General features: G+C 29.4%; 1 protein-coding gene across 1 annotated transcript; it reads left to right on the plus strand.

Annotated features, from left to right (window-relative positions):
• The first annotated feature begins 15286 nt into the window (after nt 1-15286).
• LOC114181942 (uncharacterized) lies at nt 15287-20017 on the plus strand. Its single transcript, XM_028068626.2, has 2 exons — nt 15287-15651; nt 18193-20017. The coding sequence occupies exons 1-2, from the start codon at nt 15535-15537 to the stop codon at nt 19600-19602; spliced, it is 1527 nt and encodes a 508-aa protein (XP_027924427.2). The 5' UTR covers nt 15287-15534; the 3' UTR covers nt 19603-20017.
• The last annotated feature ends 4693 nt before the right edge of the window (nt 20018-24710 follow it).

The raw sequence follows: 24710 nt of genomic DNA on the forward strand, positions 1-24710 counted from the left end.
TTATGTAACATAGGCACCACTTTACAATAAATATTTGGCTTCTTATTATTTTTATTTTATAAAATATGGTACAGGTTTCTTGTAGGAAGCTAAAGTCAACTGAAAGAGCTGTACCTTTTTTTAACCTTTTGTGGCCAAAAGATAAATGAAAAATAGAAAGAAAAATAATATAAATAAATATGTTTTAAAACAAATATTTATATATATTTTTTCATACTCATATCATCTGCATTATTAAATTTTGTTCACTTTTACTATGAGACTATGAACTATAATTAAAAAATTATTTCTATCAATACTATAATTTAAAAAGAAAAAACATGATTTTGAACAATGGGGTCTTCCTTATTTAGTAACATACAACATTTTCTTACAAAATTAAGATTCCAAAAATGTAATTATATATAAATATATAAATTGAATTTGATGTACCTGTGTGTACTTGCATCTTTATTGTATCTATAAATTGAATGTGTTGGATCTAAGGGCATAAGATAAATTTGAAAAGAAAGAAAAACTTTATTAATGGCAGAGTTGTCAGATTGTGCTAATTAAATAGTTTTGGAGGCTTCATTAAAAAGGCTACCCAGTTCATATCCAGCTTTCAAAACAACTTGTTTTCAAAGAACCATCATGAGTGCTGCATTTTATCCTTTAAAAGGACACCAAAAGGAGATTTTTTTCACTCAAATAATGCACATTCATCTTTAGTTTTACCAAATATTTATATAAAAGTATAATTTTATTTTTATAATTAAATATATATTTTTTATTTTCAAATTATTATAGAAAAAATTATTTTGTTCGTGAACCAAATTATGAAATTTTTAGTCCTTATAATTTATGAAATTCATGTAAAAATATTTACCATATAAATTGTAGGAATGAAATATTTTATAATTTAGTTTATGTACTTTGTGAAATTTATGTAAAATATTATCTACAACAAAAGATTTATGGAGTGTTTTTCATGAGATAAACAAAATCACAGAATAAATTATAATATAATATTATTTTGTCGAAGAGATATTTTATATAATTTTCATAAAGTGAAGAGATTAAATACTTTATATCTAGTTTACACCGAAAATAATATGTCTGATGTACTATACATACTCGAGATCATCTTAGTCATCAGATTTGATATTATTTTGATATGTATCTACTCGGACAACATGATATCATATCGATCATAACATAACAACAGTAATAATTGTGATTAAATTAAGGTAATGGTTAAAATGCATTAACAAAATATTAGACAAACTAATCAAAGAGATTAATTACATAGATCAAGTCCATTGAGGTGAAAGTCCATAACACAATATAAAAAGCAAAGACCATCCAGAAAACTAATTATGTTTATTATTGCAACATTTATTATCATCTATCACTATAAACTTTCAATTTCTGCAGACATAAAATCTCTCTAGTTTTGTATGGGATTTGAACCTAAAACATTTTGATTTAGAGTTTGAAGATGTACCGTAAAAGTCATCACAAAATATATTCAATCTTGTAAAAACATCTTATATCAGTTTGAGAAAAAAAAAATTTAACATCTTTTAAATAAAAATTGATTTTCAACAAATCAAATTACAAGTACGATTGAGAAAAAAAATTGATTAAAAAACATATCAGAATTTAACTTTTTCGAGAACCTCAATTTTTATTTTTCTTTCTCTTTATTTTAAAAAAATTATAAAAAATAATACAATCTAGCCGAATTTTATCTTGAAAAAAAAAACTTAAAATCAATATTATACACAATATACTATCAAGATAATTTTTAAGTGCAAATATGTTATTTGGATGAAAAAATCTTAAAAAAACTCATTGTCCCTTAAACAATTCTCCACACACCAAATGTTTCATTTTCATTTTTCTTTTGAATAAATTTTAATCGAAGTTTCTCATCAGAAGCAAACTCATATATAATAAGTTGAGAAGACATTGATGAAGATGATTTAATGTGTGGTAACCCTAGAGAGTCTTTAGGAACCTTGTTCACATAAACCTCTTCTATATGTTCAATTTTTTTAAAAAAATATTAAAATGTGTAGATGCACACCACCTACTTGATAAATTGCAACATGTGGTGTGCTGGCTAAGGTTTTGACTGGTAGGGCCATGGACACACAAAGCCACCCCATAAGAGGGGCATCTTGTCAAATATCAGGTAGTTCCACCTCCCAATGGACCCACCAATCTATGAATTAGCTATGTGAATAAAGTTAGTGTCTTTTTCCCCTCTCTTTCTTCACTTCCATTCATATCATTGAAACTCAATCTATAAAGTCAAACAAATTTTTCAAAACTTTCATATACCACAACCCCATCTTCACCCCCTTGTAAAGAGAATAATGGAAATATGCTTAAAAGATTTTGAAAGTAACATTGTGAGGAATGTTATTGAACCTCATTGGGTTATCATAGATAAAGAAGAAGAATAATGCTATTAAAAAAAAAGAAAGAAACTACTTTGGAATGATGCTTTTTATCCTTCACTATTAGCATTTCCCCTAAAAGATATGAAAAAACATAATGGGGTCCTTTTTTCTCATATGATTATCATCTTTTCAGAAAAAAGTTGAGTAAGAAATAGAACAGTGATAAACATTAAAGTTGCTTTTTTTACAGTTTATTCTTTCCATAAAAACATTGCAAAAATTTGCATGGAAAAAAAATCAGAAAGGTCAAAGAATTAATTTCAAACATTTTTATATCGTTTACTTTAAAAGAATTAATAAAAAGTAATACACGATAAATTACCTACATTCAAAAGGGTGTCCAAATCAGTAATCAAAGAAAGAATAAAAAACTTGCAAACTATATAGACCAAGTATATGAAATAGTATAAAAAAAATAAAAAATAAAAACTTGAATTCTTTTATCCACTTAGCTATGGAAAGTGGCTTTTTTTACAGTTTATTATTTCCATAAAAAAAGTTTCATTGAAAAAAGAATTCATATATCATTAAGGAAATAAGAAAGGTCAAAGAATTAATTTAAAACATTTTTATGTCATTTACTAATTTGAAATTATAAAGGATACGACTTTAAAATAATTAATAAAAAGTAATTCATAATAAGTTATCTACATTCAAGAGGGTGTCCAAATCAGTAATCAAAGAAAGAATCAAAACTTGCAAATTATATAGACCAAGTATATGAAATAGTATAAAGAAAATAAAAACTTGAATTCTTTTATCCACTTAGCTATGGAAAGTGATGTGAAAAAGGAGAAAAACCCTTGTGTGAGCCATTCATATGTAAAGTAGATGAATCACTCTGACATTGACCTTAAAAGAACAATCTTTTGGTTTTTTTTTTTAAAATATTTTTGTTGGTTTATTGGTTAACTGAGTATGTTTGAGCTAATCATCCACATCTATGCATAATTATAGGTTCAATTATGAAGTATTAAAGCTTTTGATGTCATATATAGACAAGGTTAAAAAGTGGTGTCAAGTTAGTAAAAGTTGCTTTTTTCTAATCTTTTAAAAGAAAGATCCTGTGCCAGTTGACACAAGTGCTGAACAATTCACATTTTTTTAAGAGTGAATTTGAATTACCCTCTTGTTAATTTATTTTTCTTTTCCAAACATGTCTTAATCAAGTTTCTTTTCAAAGTCTCAATATTAGAGCGTGCTCTCATGTTGTACTTTTTTTTATATGAAAATAAATGATGTAAAAATCAGAAAAAAGAGTCCAACTTTTATGATGAATTTTGTTTCTCTTCATTTAAACTACACTTATTTTAGTGCTTTAAAATATTAAAAAAGGTTTAAATATCGCTTTTTCTCTTAAAATTATTATAAAAGTCGTGTTTATTCTTTGAATAAATTATTAAATATTTCATCTTTATATATTATGGAAGTTATGTAGAACATATTTTTATACTCGGTGAATGTTGTATTATTTCATAATTTTTCATGTATTTATTGAATAACGATCAATATACTAATTAATTTAGATATTAAAAAATATTAAAAACTAAAATAATTTTAAAAGTTTATAATTAATCTTTAAATTAATAATTAAAATAATGTTTATTATGAATTAATTTTTAAATTAATCATTAATATTATTTATTAAATTTTTGACTGTCAAATAAATTAGTGCTTAAATTTATCTTTAATTAAAATATTAATTTCCAAATATATATTTTTAATCATTAAAATTGATGATCATTTAAGAGTTTTTCTTAGTATGAATTTGGAATCAAACAATTTTTTTATGATAATACGAAGACGAGAAATATATTTAATTTTAAAAAGATTAATAAAAAAAAGGTATTTTGAAATATGAATGGAGTGAAAGGTGTGCAAGGTTTTAAAGAAAGAGTATAAAAAAGTGAGATGCTTTGGCCTTTTGGAATGTCACATTCACACACAGACACACGAGGGCAATGCACGAAAACCCATTCACATATGTCACCAAAACGCAAGTGGATCACCACACGTGCACACCAACACTATCCTCTCAACCATACAAACAATAAAATATGCAAACAACTTTTTCTAATTTCTTCCTTCCTTTTTAAAAAAAATTAGGGTCTTTTTACATCATAGCAATAAAGCTCCTTTTTAGGTTTACTTTTATTGGAATTTTTTTTGTTTCAGTTTAATATGCTTTATATATTCGACTTGTTTATTGTATTATAAATTGAATAATTAAATTAAAGTTTATATTTGGATTAAATATGTTTTTGTCCTTAACTTTAAGTAAATTTTGAAATTAGTCCATTTCGAAACTTTGGACCAATTTAATTTTTTATCTTTTGAAATATGTGGATTTAGTCCTTTTAATCAAATTTTATTATATTTATTTGATGTTTCGTATATATTTCCTGATTATATCTAAGTTGTTTATACTATTTAACACATTTTTTGTTTAATGTTAAGTCAAATACTATCATGAAATACGTTTGAAACGTCAAATAAACTTAACAAAATTTGATTAAAATGACTAAATTCACGTATTTCGAAAAAAATGAATGACTAAGTTGATACAAAGTTTCAAAATGAACTATTTCTAAAATTCACTGAAAATTAAAGGAACAAAAACATATATAACTCTTTATATTTTTTAAAAAATAGGTTTGATCTTTATAAATCAATTGTTTTGGAATAAAAAATATCTATATTTTGTAAAAGAAAGTTATTTCGAGGCTTACAAATCAATTTGCTATGAATTCTAAAAAATTAGCATTTTTTTTTTCAAATTGACACACATCATCATGCAAGTATATGTTACATGTGTAAGAATAAGAAAAATAAAATGAAAAATATTTCATTTTATATGTTATTTTTTTTTACTCTTATAATAACATAACATTTCTTTCAAACCTCGCCCAAAATCTCACGTGTTAACTTAACTAACAATATGTTTAATAAACACATACGATGCTTTTATATTTATTTACATGTTTTTGCATTTAAATATAGTAATTGATATCTTTTGGCATTCACATTTTTAACACTAAAACGCTGAACTAATATACCATCTTTTATCATTAAAATAACACTTACTTACATTAATTCAGGATGAGTTTATAAATAAATATCATCTCCGTCTTATTTTAATAGACTTTTCTAATTGTCTGTCTTAAAGTACTTACGGAAATGGTTCACGACATTCTTTACTGATAAAAAAATATTATTCTAACACGAATTTTATAAATATAAGTTTTTAACATTAAAAAATCTTTATATAAGAATTTTCTCCTATTAAAAAAATAATGTTTTTAAATATTAATTAAAATATTATTTTAGTTGATGAAGAATTTATAAGTAACTCTCATTTAATCATAATGATAACCTACATATTACCCACAACTTATACCATCCCAATTAATCTCTATATTATATTAATCAAACCATTACCGATATATAAATTAATTTAAAATATCGCACAAAAATTTATGCATACATTCGGTCTCCTCTATAGAAATCATTTTTTTTTTCAAAAAATAAGGAAATTTTATACATTACTAAATACATATTATAACTAAATACATATTATAATCTATAATACTAGATTTATATCTCTTGCTTAAAAACTCTATTTCTGAGTGCCACTATCTTTTTACACTATCCTTTGATTACCAAACCCTTTTATCATAGGACCCAACTTATATTTTCATATTCATCTTGTCCATTATCCATTTCTCACATTGTCTATAAGGAAGCTAGTAAAATTATTTTATACATATTTATGCTTGGTTGGTATGATATGTTGTGTTGGAGATTTCTAAATTGATATGTTTCCATCTCTCTCCCTCTGACCAGTATTGTACGGACTGTCGTCATGTAAATCTGGTCTTCTTTTTATATGCTTTGGCTTCATTTACTTACATTGCTCATAAATATGGTTGAATGATTGAGTTATGAATGTTGAGATATATTGAGACAATGACTTGAATGGTATAATGAAGTGTGAATGATGTATATATGGCCATTTCTAAAGAGGAATGACATATTAAATAGGGTATTTGCATTGAGTTTGAATCCAAATAGTGAAGTCATCCTAACTCTACCAAACTCACGATTTCATATAGATGATGGAGTTTAAGGGTGAGAGTTGAAAGAGGTTCCTTGTTAGGGGGATCACTATGAAATAGTAATGTGACTTAGAGGATTGATAAGAGTTAACCCTGTCATTGTAAGTTAGGCTTAAGTAGAGCAAAGGTCGTGTTTTGTCGCAATCTATTAGGCTAAGTGGAGTCAGAGCTGTGTTTTGCTATAATCCATGGTGAGATCACATGACAAGTTCAAGACTTGCATGCGTATTAAACTCAATGCATAAGTATTCTGGAAATTGAGTCTAGGTCGTGTTAATGTCTAAATAAATGATTAGGTTTGTATGAATGATCTTTTGTGGTGCATTGATTGGTTGATATTGAGTATTCTGTTTGAGTTTTAACTTGTTAAATATCACTAGTTTACCTTTGATTTCTTTTGTTTGTGGTTTGTGCATCTTCGATGATTGTGTTGTACATGAAAGCAGAGGATAATGCAGAAGACAATGAGGCTCAACATTAGATTTTTTTTAAGGAGGAGATATGAAGCTTGTATTTTGGATTATTATATGTATTTAGTAATGTATAAATCCTCCACTGATGGAACATTTGAACTTCCTTGCCTTTGAAAATTTGATTTATGTAGAGGAGGACTATATATGTATTATGTATACATACATTGTCGCATGATATTTTAAATTCCTTTATATTATTTTCGTAATGGTTTTGATCAACTTTGGTGATTCCACTTTGGAGATGGAAGAAGAGATGCGATAATTATATTTAATCTTTTTCTTGATTAGCCAATTTTCGAGAATGAAAATTTTGTTGTCAAGGAGAATTGTAACATTAAATATTTACGATGTGTAACAACTAAAAGTTTAATATTATCCTATGTTTTAATATATTTACCCGGTACTTTTCCTTTTATACCTTGTCTACACCATCCTTTTATTTCTTCTATTGGGCTAACAACCTAAGTCCATTTTTAACAACCACACTTCTCCTATATTTCTATTTACACCCCTACTTACGTTACCTATTTTTTTTTATTATTATTTTTCTCCCCAACTTATTACGTCTAATTTCTCCACTAGTCATCTCTAATTATTTTTATCCACCCACATTATATATTTAATTTCTCTATCCGCCATTTTTAAGTATTTTTCTCCACCCAATTTCTCCATCTAATTTCTCCACCCATCATTTTTAATTATTTTTCTCCATCAAATTTCTACATCTAATTTCTTTACTTGTCATTTTTAATTATTTTTCTTCACCCACTTTCTTCATATATAATTTCTCTATCTAGCATTTTGAATTATTTTTCTTCACCCACTATCTCCCTTTAATTTCTCGATCCATCATTTTTTATTATTTTTCTCAACCCACCTTCTCTACCCATCACTCTATAAATACCTACATATCTTTATCCTCAACAGACTATCATTGTATTCCAACACAACACATCTTCTCCCTCACACTCACCCTTCTATCATTCTCCTAACTCTATCACTTGCATCAAATCTTCACCTTCCATCTTCTATACCAAACCCCTTCATCACAAAGCACAATTTCTATTTTCATATTTGTTTTCTTCATCATCCATTTCTTGCATGTTCTATAATTTCTCCACCTATTATAGAGGATGCAAGAAATGGACGATGAAAAAGATAAATATGAAAATAGAAATTGGATCTTGTGATGAAGGGGTTTGGATATAGAAGATGGAATGGTGAATATTTGATGAAGGTGGTGGAGTTAAAAGGATGATAGAAGGGTGAGTGTGAGGGAGAAGACATGTGTGTGTGTGTGTGTGTGTGTGTTGGAATGGAATGATATCGTGTTAAAGAGAAAGATATGTAAGTATCTACAGAGTGATGTGTAAAGAAAGTGGGTGGAGAAAAATAATTAGAAATGATGGATGGAGAAATTAGATAGAGAAGGTGGGTGGAGAAAAATAATTAAAAAAAATGGATGGAGAATTTAGATGGAGAAAATGGATCGAGAAAAATAATTAAAGCGATAGGTGCAGAAATTTGATGTTGGAAGTGGGAGAAGAAAAATAATTAAAAATTATGGGTGGAAAAAATAGATGAAGGAAGTGGGTGGAGAAAAATAATTAAATACGATGGATGAAGAAATTAGATGGAGAAAGTGGGTGAAGAAAAATAATTAAAAATGATGGGTGGAAAAATTTGATAGAGAAAAATAGTAAACAAAAATGATGGGTAGGGGTGTTAATAGAAATATCTTGGAAGTTTGGTTGTTAAAAATGGACTTGAGTTTTTATCCCTATAGAAAAAAAGAGAGAATGTTGTGAATAACAAATGAAGTGTAACAAAAGTAGTGGGTTAAGGTATGAAAATATAGGATAATATGAAACTTTTAGATGTTACACATTGTAAATATTTAGATGTTACAATTCTTTTTAACAACAAATTTTTCGTTCTCGAAAATTGATTAATCAAGAAAAAGATTAGAATACAATTATTGCATATCTTCTTCTATCTTCCTAGTGGGATCACTAGAGTTGATCAAATCATTGTGTAGATAATATAAAGCAGTTTAAAACATCACACGAGAATGTATGCATACATTGTACATATATAATATTACTCCATATAAATAAATTTTTCAAAAAGACAAGAAAATTCAAATGTTCCATTAGTGGAGGATTTATATATATATATATATATATATATATATATATATATATAATAATAATAATAATAATAATAATAATAATAATAATCCAAAATACTAGTTTCATCTCTTCTCCTTAAAAACTCTACTATTGTGCATCACTGTCTTTTACGCCCTGTTCCTATGACCCAAACGATCATCACAGGTGGATAAACAACAAACAAAATAAATGCAAGGGTAAACTAGTGATATTTAAAAAGTTAAAACTCAAACAACACACCTAATATCAACAAAACAATTCACTGCATAAGATATTCAAATCAATTGTTAAGACATTTATATGACCTAGACTTAATTTCCAAAATACTGATACACTAAGTTGAATACTCGTGCAAGTCATACACTTGTCATGTAATAATCTCAATGGATTATATAGAAAAACACGATCGTAGCTCCACTTAATTTAGTAAATTGTAGCAAAACACAACACAAACTCTACTTAAGCCTAACTTACCATGACTGGGTTAACTCCTATCAATCCTCTAGGCGACAATACTATTTCATATCGGTCCTCAGACAAGGAACCTCCTTCAACTCTCACTCCTACATTCCATCCTTATATGAATTTGTGTGTTAAATAGAGTTAGGATAACTTTACTCTCTAGATTCAAACTCAATGCAAACATACCCTATTTAATATGTCATTCCTCCTTAGAAATGATCATATATAAATTGTTCTACATCTTTATACCATTCAAAATTCATTACCATTTAATCATATTTATCATAATACTTGAGCAATGTAAGTAAATGAAATCAAAAACATATAAAGAAGGGAAACTTTACACGACGGTAGTCCGCACAATACTAGTAAGAGGAAGAGAGATGAAAATATATCAATTTAGAAATCTCTAACACAATTGATCATACTAACCAAACATAAACATGTATAAAACAATTTTACTATTTTTTCTTACCTCGGAAATTATAGAAGATGTAAGAAATGGATGATGGAGAGATGAATATGAAAACAAAAATTGGATCCTGTGATGAAGGGGTTTGGATATAAAAGATGGAGTAGTGAAAATTTGATGAAGGTGGTGGAGTTTAGAGGATAATAGAATGGTGAGTGTAAGGCAAAAGATGTGTGTATGTGTTGGAATACAATGATAATGCGTTGAAGAGAAAGATATGTGGATATTTATAGAATGATAGATAAAGAAGGTAGGTGGAAAAAAATAATAAAAAATAATGAGTGAAAAATATGGATGGGAAAAAAATAATTTAAAATGATGGATGGAGAAATTATATGAAGAAAGTGGGTGAAAAAAAATAATTAAAAATAATGAATGGAGAAATTAGATGGAGAAAATAATTAAAAATGATGAATAAAGAAATTAAAACATATGAGGATATTAAATTTTTAGATGTTATGCATTTTAGATGGAGAAAGTGAGTGGAAATAATGATTAAAAATGATGGGTGGAGACATTAGATGGATGAAGTGGATGAAGAAAATTAATTAAAAATGATAATGAAAAAAGTGGGTAGAAAAAAATAAAAAATATTAGTGGGATAAGTAGAAGTGTTAATAGACATATAGAGAAGTGTGATTGTTAAAATAAACTTGGGTTGTTAATGCAATAGAAAAAGAAAAAAAAAACAAGATGGCGTGGATAGAGAATGAGGTGTAAAAGGAAAAGTCATGGGTGAAGATATTAAAACATATGATGATATTAAATTTTTAGATGTTATGCATTTTAAATATTTAAATGTTACACAACTTACTAAACATTTCAAATTCAATATTTTAGCTATACGAACTTATCTCAAATAATATATATAGCTTCCCCATGAGCTCACGTTAGACATCAGTGCACCATATATATATATAAAGTAGAATTTTAAATTTTATTTTCTTTTCTAATTTTATCTCTTTTCTGTTAGGAATAATCTAAGTGCGAGTCTAAGTCTCACATTAGATAAAAATGATAAAGTTAAACACCATAAGAAAAAAAATTCATAAATTCAATGCCTTGAGGTTTTTGGTTAAAAGTGATGTTAATTTCTTATGTGCGTTATGACTTGGGCTGCATTTATATAGGGCTGCATTTATATAATCTCACTAGAAAAACTCATTAGTAATATCAGAGCCAATGATTTGCCTTGGTGACCGACCAAGACCGTTGTGACTACAACAACAACACCATAACCGCAACAATAGAAGTATAAGTAAAGGTCATCGTACAATTGAGGAGAAATATACCATATGAGAAAGGACTTGACCAAATTGAATGCTTTGAGATTTTTGTTTAAAAGCAATGCAAATTTCTTATGTGTTTTGGATTCATGTCACATTTATATAATTTCTCCCTAATGAACTACTTTCATTGAAAGATAAAGAAATAAAAACAAATAATTTTATGTTGCCTATTTTCTAATTTAGTTATAATTAATATATAGTAAATCATTATTTTTTACTTTTCTTAAATCCTAAATATAGGATGAAATTTTCTTTGTTGGCTTCCATTCTGATTTGTTTGTGATCTAAATTGTGATATTCCGTAAATATATATATATATATATATATATATATATATATATATATATATATTTATATTTGTAAGTATGTTTGAATTTCTTTTATTTTATCAATAATAAAAAAAATATACTAATGAAATGGTGAAGTTGTTCCAATCGAATGTTTGTGTATAAAAATAGTAAACATCGATAATACAAATTATACTCTTTTATTTATTAAAACTTAAATTAATTGTAAATTAAACTCTAAATGCTCTCTAAATTTCAAAAAATCGACCATATTTTTTATTTTTTATTTTTCACGTATTTTTTCATACTTTACAGTTTTAATTGAGATAATAAGACTACTTAAAAGATTTTCGAAATTTTGTGAAATATTCTTGTATTGTATATTATATCTAATGATTTTAGTGAAAGTAAATTTTGACGAAAAAATTGAAAAACAAAAAACTACAAATTAACGTCTATTTTCTCTACAACATACATAAATTAACCCGTTATAAATGCTACTGATGTTAACTTACGTCTTACAGGCACAATAAACGTTAATTAACGTTTTCTGTTATAACGTTAGAGCCAAATTATATTTCACTTATAAATTATCTCTCACATGCTAAATATTGAAAAAAATAGAGTGCGTAAAGCCTCCATACCAACCTACAGTGTTAGAGCTTTTTAATTCTCTATATTTCAAACATTATTTTTTATTTGTAAGTCAAATATTCATATATATATATATATATATATATATAAAAGCATGAAGTAATATATATGTTTTTTTTTTTCCTTTTTTTATGGTTTGTTTTGAGGTTGACACAGCAAATAATTTACTTTTTTATTTTATTCTGGAAATCTTTATTTGTGTGCCTTTGTTTGTAAATTGTCACTTATTAGCAAGAAGACATAAATACCATGTCTTTTGTTGACAATGTTAAAATGTGTCTATTAATAAATAAGCTTATAAGTTCACATGACATAGTAGTAACATATAAGGTTATAGGTCAACAAATTTAGACAAATTAAAAGGACTTTGAATGTCTTGCATAAACAGTAATTTGGCAATTTTAAGTTAAACAAAAATATATTGTCATTTCACAAACATGAAACATGTAAGTGTTGGAAGGTTTTCTTTTCACAAACACTCAGACAAAGAAATCTTCTATAAATTCTAATATTAGATTGTTTCATTTGTCTTCAATAATAACAATATGCACAGTGCCTATGGATAAAATAATAAAAAAAATTGAATAAGAGAGACATAGGAATGTAAACATTGATCTGTAATTATGAAACTAAACTTTTCGTAAATAGAACATTTTTGGGGTGATTGCATGTCAATTATTTTTAACTACTTATGTGACAAGTATGATAAAGTTTTTACTATGATTAATCCTTACAGAAGAAATTGATTAATTATTTTTCATAATACCTTAAATAAACACGTTAAATTTAAGGTTTAATTATAACAAAGTAAATAAGATGAAACATGGGTAGTTTAAAAATCAGATGAGAAAACTATGCTTCGCAAAATGGCTGGATTTTGCAACGCTTTATCTCAACCTTGACAGTTATTTGATGACGAACGTGATGCAGTCAACCGCTAATCAGATCATGAAGTATTCAAAACGAACGTTGCTGATTGGCCCGATGAGAGAAGTTCAGGAGAAACACACGTGGTCCTGACAGCAGGGTAGCAGTCACAAGTGTCACGTGAATGCTCAGAAAAAAGCAACAGCAAAACAACAAGAACAACTGATGCAGTGAATCACGAGTATCTCACATCACCCTTAATATCACGCTTTTTTTCACCCAGTGAAAAAACAGTAATTTCAAGTCAAACACAAGGGCAATTTCGTAATTTCATACCCACATGGTGAGCTGTCATCATTACTATTTTATCCCTAACTCTGTTACTACTAGATCTTAATTATTAAGAAATCTTAGTTGCATTGCATGAAACTAAACTATGTGATATAGTTAGTTGTCAATATTAATAATATTAATATTATTAATATATAGTACAACCTAGCTTTTTCTTAAACCTCTTTTCAACTTCCACTTGCAATTTAGACCAATCTTTTTTATTCCATGCTAACTAAGATCTAATTAGTATATTATTATAGCCACGTGAAGATGTACAACTACAAGTGTGGCTTCACCTTAAACAAAGTTTTTATTTTCTTTTCTTTTTGAAGTTTGAGTTATCAACCCATTCCAATTTACAGATATATAAATTGGAATATTTAAATATTCAAATTTATGATATGAGTTTTGATAATATTATTCATATTTTGTAATCTAATTTTTGAATAACGATCTCATTTTTGGTGTATTTGTTTTCTATTGAGACATAATTAATAGCCTCTATCTATATATGGTTATCTACCTTTATGTAATTGCTTTTTATTAATGCTATCTTTTCCAACATAGGACAAGATGATAACTAGTCATGCATACCAATGAACATCTTAACAATGCTATATTCATCCTATAGTTTAGTTTGTGCATGAAAATGATATCTAGCCATGTGTATTTTACATCCTTAGAAAAAAAAAAAAGGCAGAAAAAAGTGAAAAATTGACTATTGATGCAACTATAAAAAGAGAAGAAAAATCATATTAATCATGTTTTCTAAAACCATCGATACTTCTATTCCAAGATCACTAAATTTAATGATAAAAGATGGTATATTTCACTCAATCTTTCAGAAGCTCCCTACAAAAAATAAAAAAAAACTTGAGTTTTATATATATATATAATCAGATACAGTTTTTTTTTTTTTTTACTTTAATAAATAAAAGTGATATTTGTCTCACGTGGAACTCTCGTTAGTAAAAAGTTTTCATGCATTATGTAAACCATGGAATAAAAGATATTGAAATTACTAAAACGACAAAAATATTTAAGAAAATAATATAGTAATAAAGACAATACTCATAAATAAGTTATGAGAAGTATTTAGTGAAATAGATTAATTATTAAATTAATTTTTTTAGGAAAAGAGTCATTATAAATTTTCACATTCAAACATTCAATTTTTCCAATATCTTTTATATTATAGAAAGTTATTTAATTCTTTTAATAATGATGAATTCATACCTTTTACAATTATAGTAACATTTGAAAGTATTACCTTACTTCTATAAAAATTAAAGAAATAAAAATATTAAATGCAATTAGAATAATCTCATAAAGTAAGTATTGATATATTTGGCTCCACATATTACTGAATATTAATAAGTGTTGGAAAAATGTAATATAAATAAAATTGATTTCACAATTAGATAATATAGGAGGAAGGTAAAATTATTATTATTAATATAATAAATAGAGTGGGCCCAAATTGTTTTAGGTGACGTGGCAATAGTTTGGCGCAAAAATGGAGGTAACTGGAGGATATAGACTGCAGGGGAAGCGAACGAAGACACAAAGTTAGAGAGAGAATCAACGATAATAATGTTTCTATTCTTCTACATAACATAACTATCAACCATATAATATAATAATATAATATTACATAATAATATAATAATAATATAATGATAATAATTTAATAATTCTCTATTCATTGTCAATTCCATTTCCATCTTCACTTCACTTCTGTTCTCTGTTCCGTTGAGTGATCAATCATTCACGCACTTTCCATTCTCTCTCTCTCACACACACTTTCTATTTCATTATCTGAGTTTTTTTTTTTTTTATTATTATTCTTTTTCTTTCGTTTTTTCAATTCTCCGTTTCCCAAATCCATGATTGCATCTGGCGTCGAACTGCTTGCGCCGCCGCCGACGACTCCCGATCTCCGGTGACCGGAAACCGATTCTATGTTCAGCTCGAGTCCCGCCATGGGAAGCCGCAACAACACCACCCTGGAGACGGTGAGCGCTGCGGCCACAGCCATCGTCACCGCCGAATCCAGAGTTCAACCGACCGCCGCGCCGGTGAGTTTCTCTCTCCTCACCTCTCTCTCTGTGAATGTTCGTTTTGCTTGTATATGTACGTGCGCCTGATTTTTCGCTTTTTTTTTTTTCTCTTTTCGATTTTCGAAATTGGAGGCCTTGTTGTGTACCGAGAAAACAACGTGCCAAGGACGGGGGAAAATGGGGATCTCGTGTTCTGTGTTTGCTGTTTCGAGTTTTGTGTCTAATGTTTCTCTGTTTTCTGTATTTCATTTTTTATTTTTTATTTTATTTTCATGGTGAAGGTCTGGTCTAGTCTTGTTTGACTGGATGGTGGTGGCGTCGAAAGGTTTGAAATATTGAATCACTTTTTCTTTTTCTCTTTTCGTTTCGTTTTCAACATCTGAAACTGTTTCGTTTGTGGCTTTAAAAGGTGTAAAAAAAAGAGAACTTTGGAGTGTGAATCCTGGGGTGTATCCCTCTTTTTTTTTTTTTTTAGTTTGTGAATTTTGTGTTGAATAGTTAATCTGAGACAGGATTTGCAAGTGAAGAAACAGAGGCAACCTTGAATTTTCATTTTCGATTTTATAAATTGTCGTGTTTTCTGCCTTCCGTGTGTCCTTTGATTCATATACCTATCTTTCGGAGGTTTCTTTTTTATTGTTGGTTCATGGGATTTGTGTTAATGTAAACTCTTGAGCTTTTTTATTTGTGAATTTGTGTTGAATAATTAAGCAGAGACAGGGATTTGCAAGAAAAGAACCAGTACAGCCTTGAAATTTCCATATTTATAAATTTTGTTGTCTTCTGTGTAGCTTTGATTGATATACCTATCTATCAGAGGTTTCATATTTATTGTTAGTTCAAAGTATTCGTGTTAGTTTGACTCTCGAGGTTTTTAATCTACTGCTTGACGTTATTCAATTCAAGTTATAATGTTCACTTTGTGCTCGGTTAATTGAGAAACAATCTTTCGGTGGAAAATTTGAGTCAACAACTTGACAAGATGATTCCATAAACTTTCTTTCCTCGTCAATTGTGAACATTTTGGATTAAATTGAGAGCACTGTTTTCTGAGTTGACTTGTTATATGGTTCTATTTCTTATGTGAATTAAAACTGGTGTTGTATAATCACGGGGAACTGACTGTTACATGTGTCTGCTATCCGACAAATTGCTAATTTTTCATGTTGTACACTTTTGGTAGTGCTTTTAATAAGCACTTCAAGTTTTATTATGGCTAGGTACTTTTGGCTGGTCTCTCAAACTTACGTTTTAAAACCATATCAATTCAAATGAAGGGAACTTGGTTAAAAGTCTGAAATTGGCAGCGCCAGGAAACAAAGCTGTTCTTCTAAGCGTGACAGTGAAATTTACTTATCACTGATCCCCATTGACAATAATTATTTTGTCAATGTGATTCTGATTTTGGTGGTTTGAAAGTGAGGACAGGGTGTTAGTAATGCATAGATTCATCAACCTATCCATTGTAAAGTAAAGAAGACAAACCTAAGTTTTCTAGGTCTGTCAAATGTTTGATATATTAGCTAACTACACCTAGTAATCAAATCAACATGCATTTAAATTCAAATGTGTGCATAGCTATTTTTTTAGAACACGGAAGAATTACATGAACAGACATTGGTTGACATGTATTTATGGCCACCACTATCTATTTTCAAACTTATCCTATTCACAAATGGTGTTCAATAAGTAAATTCTGTTGTTGCTACTCTGCAAGACAAGTTTGTTTTTTAGTGCCGTCAGTTTCAGACTTTGACAAATACTATTAATTTAATGTTTTTGAAACATTAAACCTGGAGGGCTTATGAAAAGCACAATCAAAGGTCTGCAACATGAAAAGTAGCAGTTTGTGGCGTTGTTGTTTTCATGGTGAAATCATTGAAGTCAGTCTCTCATGACTATATAATCACCAGTTTTAATTCACATTTGAATTAGAACAACATATCAGAGCACAATGCTCTCAATTGAAAATAATTTCATCATTGGCAAGGAAAGAAAGTTTATGGAATCATCACCATGTCAAGTTAACTCAATTTTCTCCCAAGAGATTATTTCTCGATTAACCATGCACCATAAAGAAGACATTATAACATGAATTGCAGCAAGCCACATTGCTGATTGATGAATCTATGTATTAGTTGCATCCAGTATCGTTATTCAAATCATATCTATGCATTAGAAGGCTGTGAATGAATTTTGAAGTAATTCAAATGTGTTTGTATATTGATTAGGTATCAGAAAATTAGAAGTGCTTACTATGGAAACTAAAATATTAATGGATAGTCCAAATCTGTGTAACATCAAAATTTTGGCCAAAGCTCTCTCTGTCTTGCAATATTGAACCATGTGTAACTTAAACTTGTGAATTGGATAATGTGTAACAAAATTGCAAAAATGATAATAGTTATAGATCATATTTGAATTTAGAAATCCAGTATTATTTCCGTATATCCTAAAATTTTTCTTTCTCTGCAAATGCTTTGATATTGTTGGTGAGTGTGAGTAATGTTTTAATTCTGTCCAACTTTGGATGTATAATTTTTTCTTCGCTAACTGCAGAAAAAACGTTGGGGAGGCTGCTGGAGCCAATATTGGTGCTTTGGATCTTGTAAAAGCAGTAAAAGCAGCAAACGAATTGGCCATGCTGTCCTTGTTCCTGAACCTGTTGCACCAACTGGTCCAGCTGCTGCTGCTGCTGCTACTGCACCACCAAATCCTTCAACTGCCATTGTAATGCCATTCATTGCCCCTCCATCTTCTCCTGCATCTTTAATCCAATCTGATCCACCATCTGCTATTCAATCACCGCCTGGATTACTTTCACTCTCTTCTCTTGCGGCCAATGCTTACTCTTCTGGTGGTCCAGCATCCATGTTCACCATTGGTCCATATGCCTATGAGACTCAACTAGTTTCTCCGCCCGTATTTTCCAACTTCACAACTGAACCATCCACTGCTCCTTTTACTCCCCCACCCGAATCTGTGCATCAAACAACGCCTTCATCCCCTGACGTTCCATTTGCTCAATTGTTGGCATCTTCACTGGACAGGGCTCGGAAAAGTAATGGGAATCAAAAGTTTGCATTATACAATTATGATTTTCAGCCTTACCAACAATATCCTGGAAGCCCAGGTGGCCAACTGATATCACCTGGATCAGCATTTTCAACTTCTGGCACTTCTACCCCGTTTCCTGATAGACCCCCTACTCTCGAATTCCGCAAAGGGGAAACACCAAAGATTTTGGGTGTTGAACACTTCTCCACCCAAAGATGGAGTTCAAGACTAGGATCTGGATCATTGACACCAGATGGTGCTGGGCAAGGTTCAAGACTTGGCTCAGGATCCGTGACTCCTGACGGTGTTGGGCTTGCTTCGCGGATAGGTTCTGGGTGTGTGACACCTGATGGTCTGGGGCAGGAATCCAGAATAAGTTCTGGCTGCTTGACACCTGATGGTGCTGGGCCCACCAATCAAAACATCTCTGTGGAAAACCAGATTTCTAGGGAAGCAACTCTTGCTAACTCGGACAGTGGACATCCAAGTAATGCAACATTGGTTGATCACAGAGTTTCATTTGAATTAACTGGGGAAGATGTTGCTCGGTGTCTTGCAAATAAAACTGGGGTATTGCTTAGAAATATGTCAGGGTCCTCACAAGGTATACTGGCCAAAGACCCTGTTGACAGAGAAAGGGTGCAAAGAGACACCGATACTAGCTGTAATGTGTGTACAGAGAAAACAGATGACAAGCCATACAATCCTACAGGAGAAGGAGAGCAATGCTTCCATAAGCAGAATTCTGTAAATTCTTCTAAAGAATTCAATTTTGACAGCAGTAAAGGAGTTGTTTCTGGTACTGGTGGCAGTGGCTCTGAATGGTGGACTAACAGGAGGGTTGCCGGGAGGGAAGGTAGATCAGCCAACAGCTGGGCTTTCTTCCCAATGTTACAGTCAGAAATGAACTGAGGTTTAGTTTACTACAAAATGACTTAACCTGTATGGTATAAAGCAAAAAGGATTTTCCATTTCTCTGCAGAACCTCTAGTATACTGAATGTATATTTGAAGAAATTGTCTTGAATTCTGTTCATCATATGCCTTTAGAAGAATTTGCAGTAAAAGAATGATTGAGCAAGAGTCAGTTGAAACAACAGTTGTTATATTCCTTTAGGACCCAAGGTAGAATGCAAGGGAAGCATAGTGGTAGTAGGTAGGGTACCGATAGTGGGTTATATTTATATAATTATGTGAAACATTGCTTCTTGCATTTCATCGTTTCAAATATACAGAAATAGCCAAGTATATGTATTCCGTGTTGTGGATTATTGTATTATTTCCTATCCAATAATAAAAAAAATAATATTATATTATCCTTTTCATAATTATCACTATTCTTTTTTAACAAAAAGGGGGGAGCAATTGGATTCATAGAAAACCTGCATATTTTGATGGGGTCATACGTTTACATGCCTCTGCAATTGTTTCAAAGGTGGGGTAGTTTTCCAATACATGTGGTGCTCATAGGTGGGTTCCCTATACAGCTCTCTGTTTCTACATGTTTACCTGTATTTGTGCCTTTTAATTAATGCAGTGCAGCAATGGGGGAGCTACACACCTAGCAAAAACACAACTTGGTACCCATCTGCCACAAACTGAGGCATGGTCCCCTTCCATGAATGTGCAGTTCAAAGGCTGCAATCAAGTCCTTCTGGCTCATCATTTGCTGGTTGGTTCACTTTGATTCGTCATTTCAACTTTTCAATCCAAAAAAGAAAAAGATTATAAAAATGGGAAAATTTTTAGAAAGTGATTTTAATATCAGATGGCAGGGGTGTATGTTTGTCATCCGGGGACCCTTATAGGGTGCATTGCACTGTGTTGTGTTGTTTGTCTTAGTTGTTTCTTCTTGTCTTGCCAAGTCCACAAATGTTTCGCTTTCGGGTCCAACCCTTCAATCATAGGTAGGGATCAAACTTTTCTCTTGACCTTGTCTGAAAAGGGAAAAGCTTGCAATTCACAACCATTGGTTAACCTCCACTGCTAGTTAAAAACTTGCACGATCAAATGCACTATGCTCAACTGAAAAACTGTGTTGCCTTCCTATTTTTAACCTTACCTAGGTTATAGTACCATTTGATATCTTGCAAAGTCTGTACCTTTCTGAATTACTGTCTATATAAAATAATCTTATATTCACTTCTATCTACAACTAAGTTTTTCTGAATTTGTAATGCATTTTATCACTTATATTTCTTTTTGTTTGAGTTAAGGAATTTCTGAAACAATTTTACATTATTTTTTAAGTAATGGATTTTTGCACTGTAATTCACTCTTAACAATCTCACATATTATGTGTTACAACTGACAATTATAATTGTGATTTGACTTGTTCTTCGATGGGGTATAACACGATTATTGATCATGAATCTGGAATTACAATTATTAATTGACTTGTCATTATTTTATCTCATTCTTCTATACTTTCCTTCTCTATTTGTTGTTGCGTTAAAATTTTCAATCCTTCACATCACAATTCTTTTGAAGGGAACTTTTTAGCTCATACTTTTCTTCTGCAGCCTCCATAAATATTAAAATCTTCATTTTTACCTTTCGGTTTAAAGCTTTTTTTTTTCTTGAAATGTGAATTTGAAAATTTCTGATATTGCACAATCTAAACCTAAAACATATAATAGATTACGTAATCCAGAACAATAATTTAAAAGTTAATTTTAATTTTTAAGTTGTATAATTCGAAATTCAATTTTAACCTTTAGACTGTGTAATTTAAGAATCTTTTGGATTATACAATCTGAAAAGTATCTTTTTATATATATAAAAAAAAGGTTTCTAAATAGTATGATCCTATTTTCTTTATGGAAAAATGACTGTACATATTAGTTTCTGATTACATATTCTTACCTTTTTTTGTAAGATTTCGTAGATTTCACAATTTAGAAACTTTTTTTATGTAGAATCCTGGGACATTCTTTCATGAGTGCACAACACAACACATGAACAGAGTAGCGGTGAGTAAGGGTGACAGTAAGGGGTAGTTTTGTCTTTCACATACCCTATGGGGGTGCAGAAGTAGACCATGGAAGTGCAAAACGAAGATAGGATTTGAATTGGGCCAGTCCATTTAGAACAGGTAAAATAACAGGTTAGGGTATATGAAATTAGTAAAATAATTATAATTTTATACCATTTTTTCACACTCTGCTGTTTTTTAACATTCTAAAAACTAGTTTTTGAAATATATAATAATAATTTAATGAGATTTAGGAACTATAAGCGTCAAAAGTTTGAGAAAATGAAATTCACGTAAGAAAAATTGTAATGAAACATTACCAACAATTACTCATTAAGATTATAACTTTGTTCTTCTACCAAAGTATAGCACTTGTGTAGCACAATAGCCAACCCTAATGGGGATGAATGATATTTTATAATTCCTACTTATTGTCTTTTCTTGAGAAATTTACGCAAAGAGGACATTTAAAAAAAATTACGAAATTGATAGATTTTAAAATATAGAATGAATAAATAAGTCGTTTATATAAAACACGTAATTGAAAAAGAAAGACAAGTTTCCAAACACAATATTAAATTCAATAATTAAGTATATTTTTAGTTTATGTAAATTAACTAGTTTTAATTTTTGTAATTCTCATTAATTTTTCATCTTTATAAAACTTGAAATCATTGTTATTTATTTGCGTTAATTTTGATTTTAGTCTGAATGTTCTTTTATAAATTTTTTCCCTCCAAAATTTCGAATCACTATTTTTATTCTCTAATATTTATTTTAAGATACATAACTAACATTTATTTTAAAAGTTGAAATAACTTTTTTTAAGCGTAATTACAATGCAAAAATAGAATCAAATCGTTAGGTTAGGAGGACAAATTTTTCGTTATAGTTTTATATGTATAGAATTCTATATAAACTTTTACAATGATTTGAATTTCATTAATAGGTTATAAAATATTAATAAAAAGTTATATTTACATTTATAATCTCACAATTTCTAAAAAAAAAATACAAGAGAAAAAATTTACAAAGAATATTTAATTCACAAATAATTTATAGTCAAATAATAAAGGATTGTTAACAGAAAATATTATAGATATAATTATTTATATCATTAAAATAGTAATAATAAAGGATGGGAAATATTATTGAATATCCATGGATAATATAACATTTCCAATAAATATAAATTTAGTGAGAAACATAAAATTTGTAACTAAAATTAGAATCATTATTTGTGGCATTACCAAGCTTGACTTGTTCCCATTATATTTGCTTTCTCTTTGTGAATGACATAAAGAGTTGAAGCTCTTTTTCTTCTTTCCGACAATGACATACCGTTATCAGTTTACCCATTCACATGGCAGTTCCTACAACCCTAAATTTTCAATTGAAGACATGTTGTTGTAACTTCCCACTCCAAGCTTCTATAATCTTAGTTATTAAAGTGGTGGTTCCAACTAATGATATTAAAAGCATACAAATAATCCACATACTATGCCATAAAATATTTACTAAAAAATGATATAATATAATATTAAAAGTATACGTATCTTGTATGATATTAAGACCTAGATAGACGATAAAGATAATAGTTTTGAATATTTTATGGTATATTTATAATAAATGTTTACTTTACATTAGTTTACATTAAAATATTTCATTCACCAGTTAATCTATGAATCAAAATCGGCTTGTAAGATGAGATTTGCACAATTGAGGTATATTTATCTCGTGCGTAGAATTAGAAAATAGTGGATGGTCCGTTAGCGACCCGATAGCGGATGGAATAGAATATCCAAGAAGATAGACTCTAACCTAACTCTGATATCATGTTAGAAGTGAAGTTTAAGCCTAACTCAATCCCACAAAACCGACTTGTAAGGCGAGGTTTGTACCCCACTTATATATTATGAATTGACCTTATCTCTAGTCGATGTGGGATTTCCAACAAAATGTCATTTGGATGAGAAATATGCAGTTAATGTTTCATGAAGAATATTCGATGTATATCTAATGTGGATAGACGCTACATGTAGAAGAAAGCCTTATTTGAAGATCTCAACGACTAAAAGGGATTTATGACGTCTCTTTCTTCTTAACTTCTATATATAAAAGATTTATTTAAGAATAAAGGACTGACAATAACCAACATACGAATGTATGCTCTAGCTCAAGTCCTAGTTGTGAGAAAAACAATGTTTATGTTCTTTAACAAGTTAAAATATATAGTTTTTTTGATATCAATCACCTTTGGACATTAGCTTCTTTTAATTAGTAAACTTGTAATCATTTACATCACACTCTTCTTGAAACAAAGTTAGGGTTTACGTGCGTGAACGGTGCGTGAACGGCGCGCGAACAGTGCACGAATGGTGCGCGAACGACGTGACGATCGGTGCGGCGAATGGCGCGACGAACGAAGTGGCGAATCGAGCGACGAACGAAGTGGTGAATCGAGCGGTGACGGCAAAGCGAAACAAAGTTAGGATTTTAAAGAAAGAGAATGGAGACGAGAAAGTATAATTTTGAAAACAGAACGGAGACGAGAAAGAGAAAATAGGGAAAGAAAAAAATTAGGATTTTAAAGATAGTATGACAGGTTTCTCTAAACCTGTCATAATATATTTTTAACATAATTTCAATTTTGCCATCGCGCCCATCTATTATGATAGGTCCTCGACATCTGTCATAATAAATTTTCCCTTTTCACTTATTATGACAGATTCCTTTTTATCAGTCATAATAATTGTTACTTTTATTACAAAAATGCCACCGGTCAACTTATTATGATAGGTGGTTTATACCTGTCATAATAAGTCGTCATAGATTCCTCTTTTTTCACTAGTGTGTGTTTCAAATAATACTTAATTTAACTAGAAGTGAGTGCTTCAAATAATATCAAATCTCAGACAGAACCAAGTGCATTTCGAATAATATTTTGTTTTAGTCAAAAGCGATCAAAGTCCAAAAGATACTTACCTATGTTTTGCAGCAATAATTTGTTTAGTAAAACTTGATTGTGTGATCAAGAATTTAATGTA

The sequence above is a fragment of the Vigna unguiculata genome, chromosome 4, assembly GCF_037176805.1.
Source record: "Vigna unguiculata cultivar grain cowpea cultivar isolate G323 ecotype 2 chromosome 4, ASM3717680v1, whole genome shotgun sequence".
In the NCBI taxonomy this organism is placed as follows: Eukaryota; Viridiplantae; Streptophyta; class Magnoliopsida; order Fabales; family Fabaceae; genus Vigna; species Vigna unguiculata.

Excerpts from the sequence above, each read along its gene's own strand:
- LOC114181942 (XM_028068626.2), top strand. The coding sequence starts at position 15,535 with ATGTTCAGCTCGAGTCCCGCCATGGGAAGCCGCAACAACACCACCCTG. Across the intron at positions 15,652-18,192 it reads TTCAACCGACCGCCGCGCCG|AAAAAACGTTGGGGAGGCTG; the intron begins GTGAGTTTCTCT and ends CGCTAACTGCAG.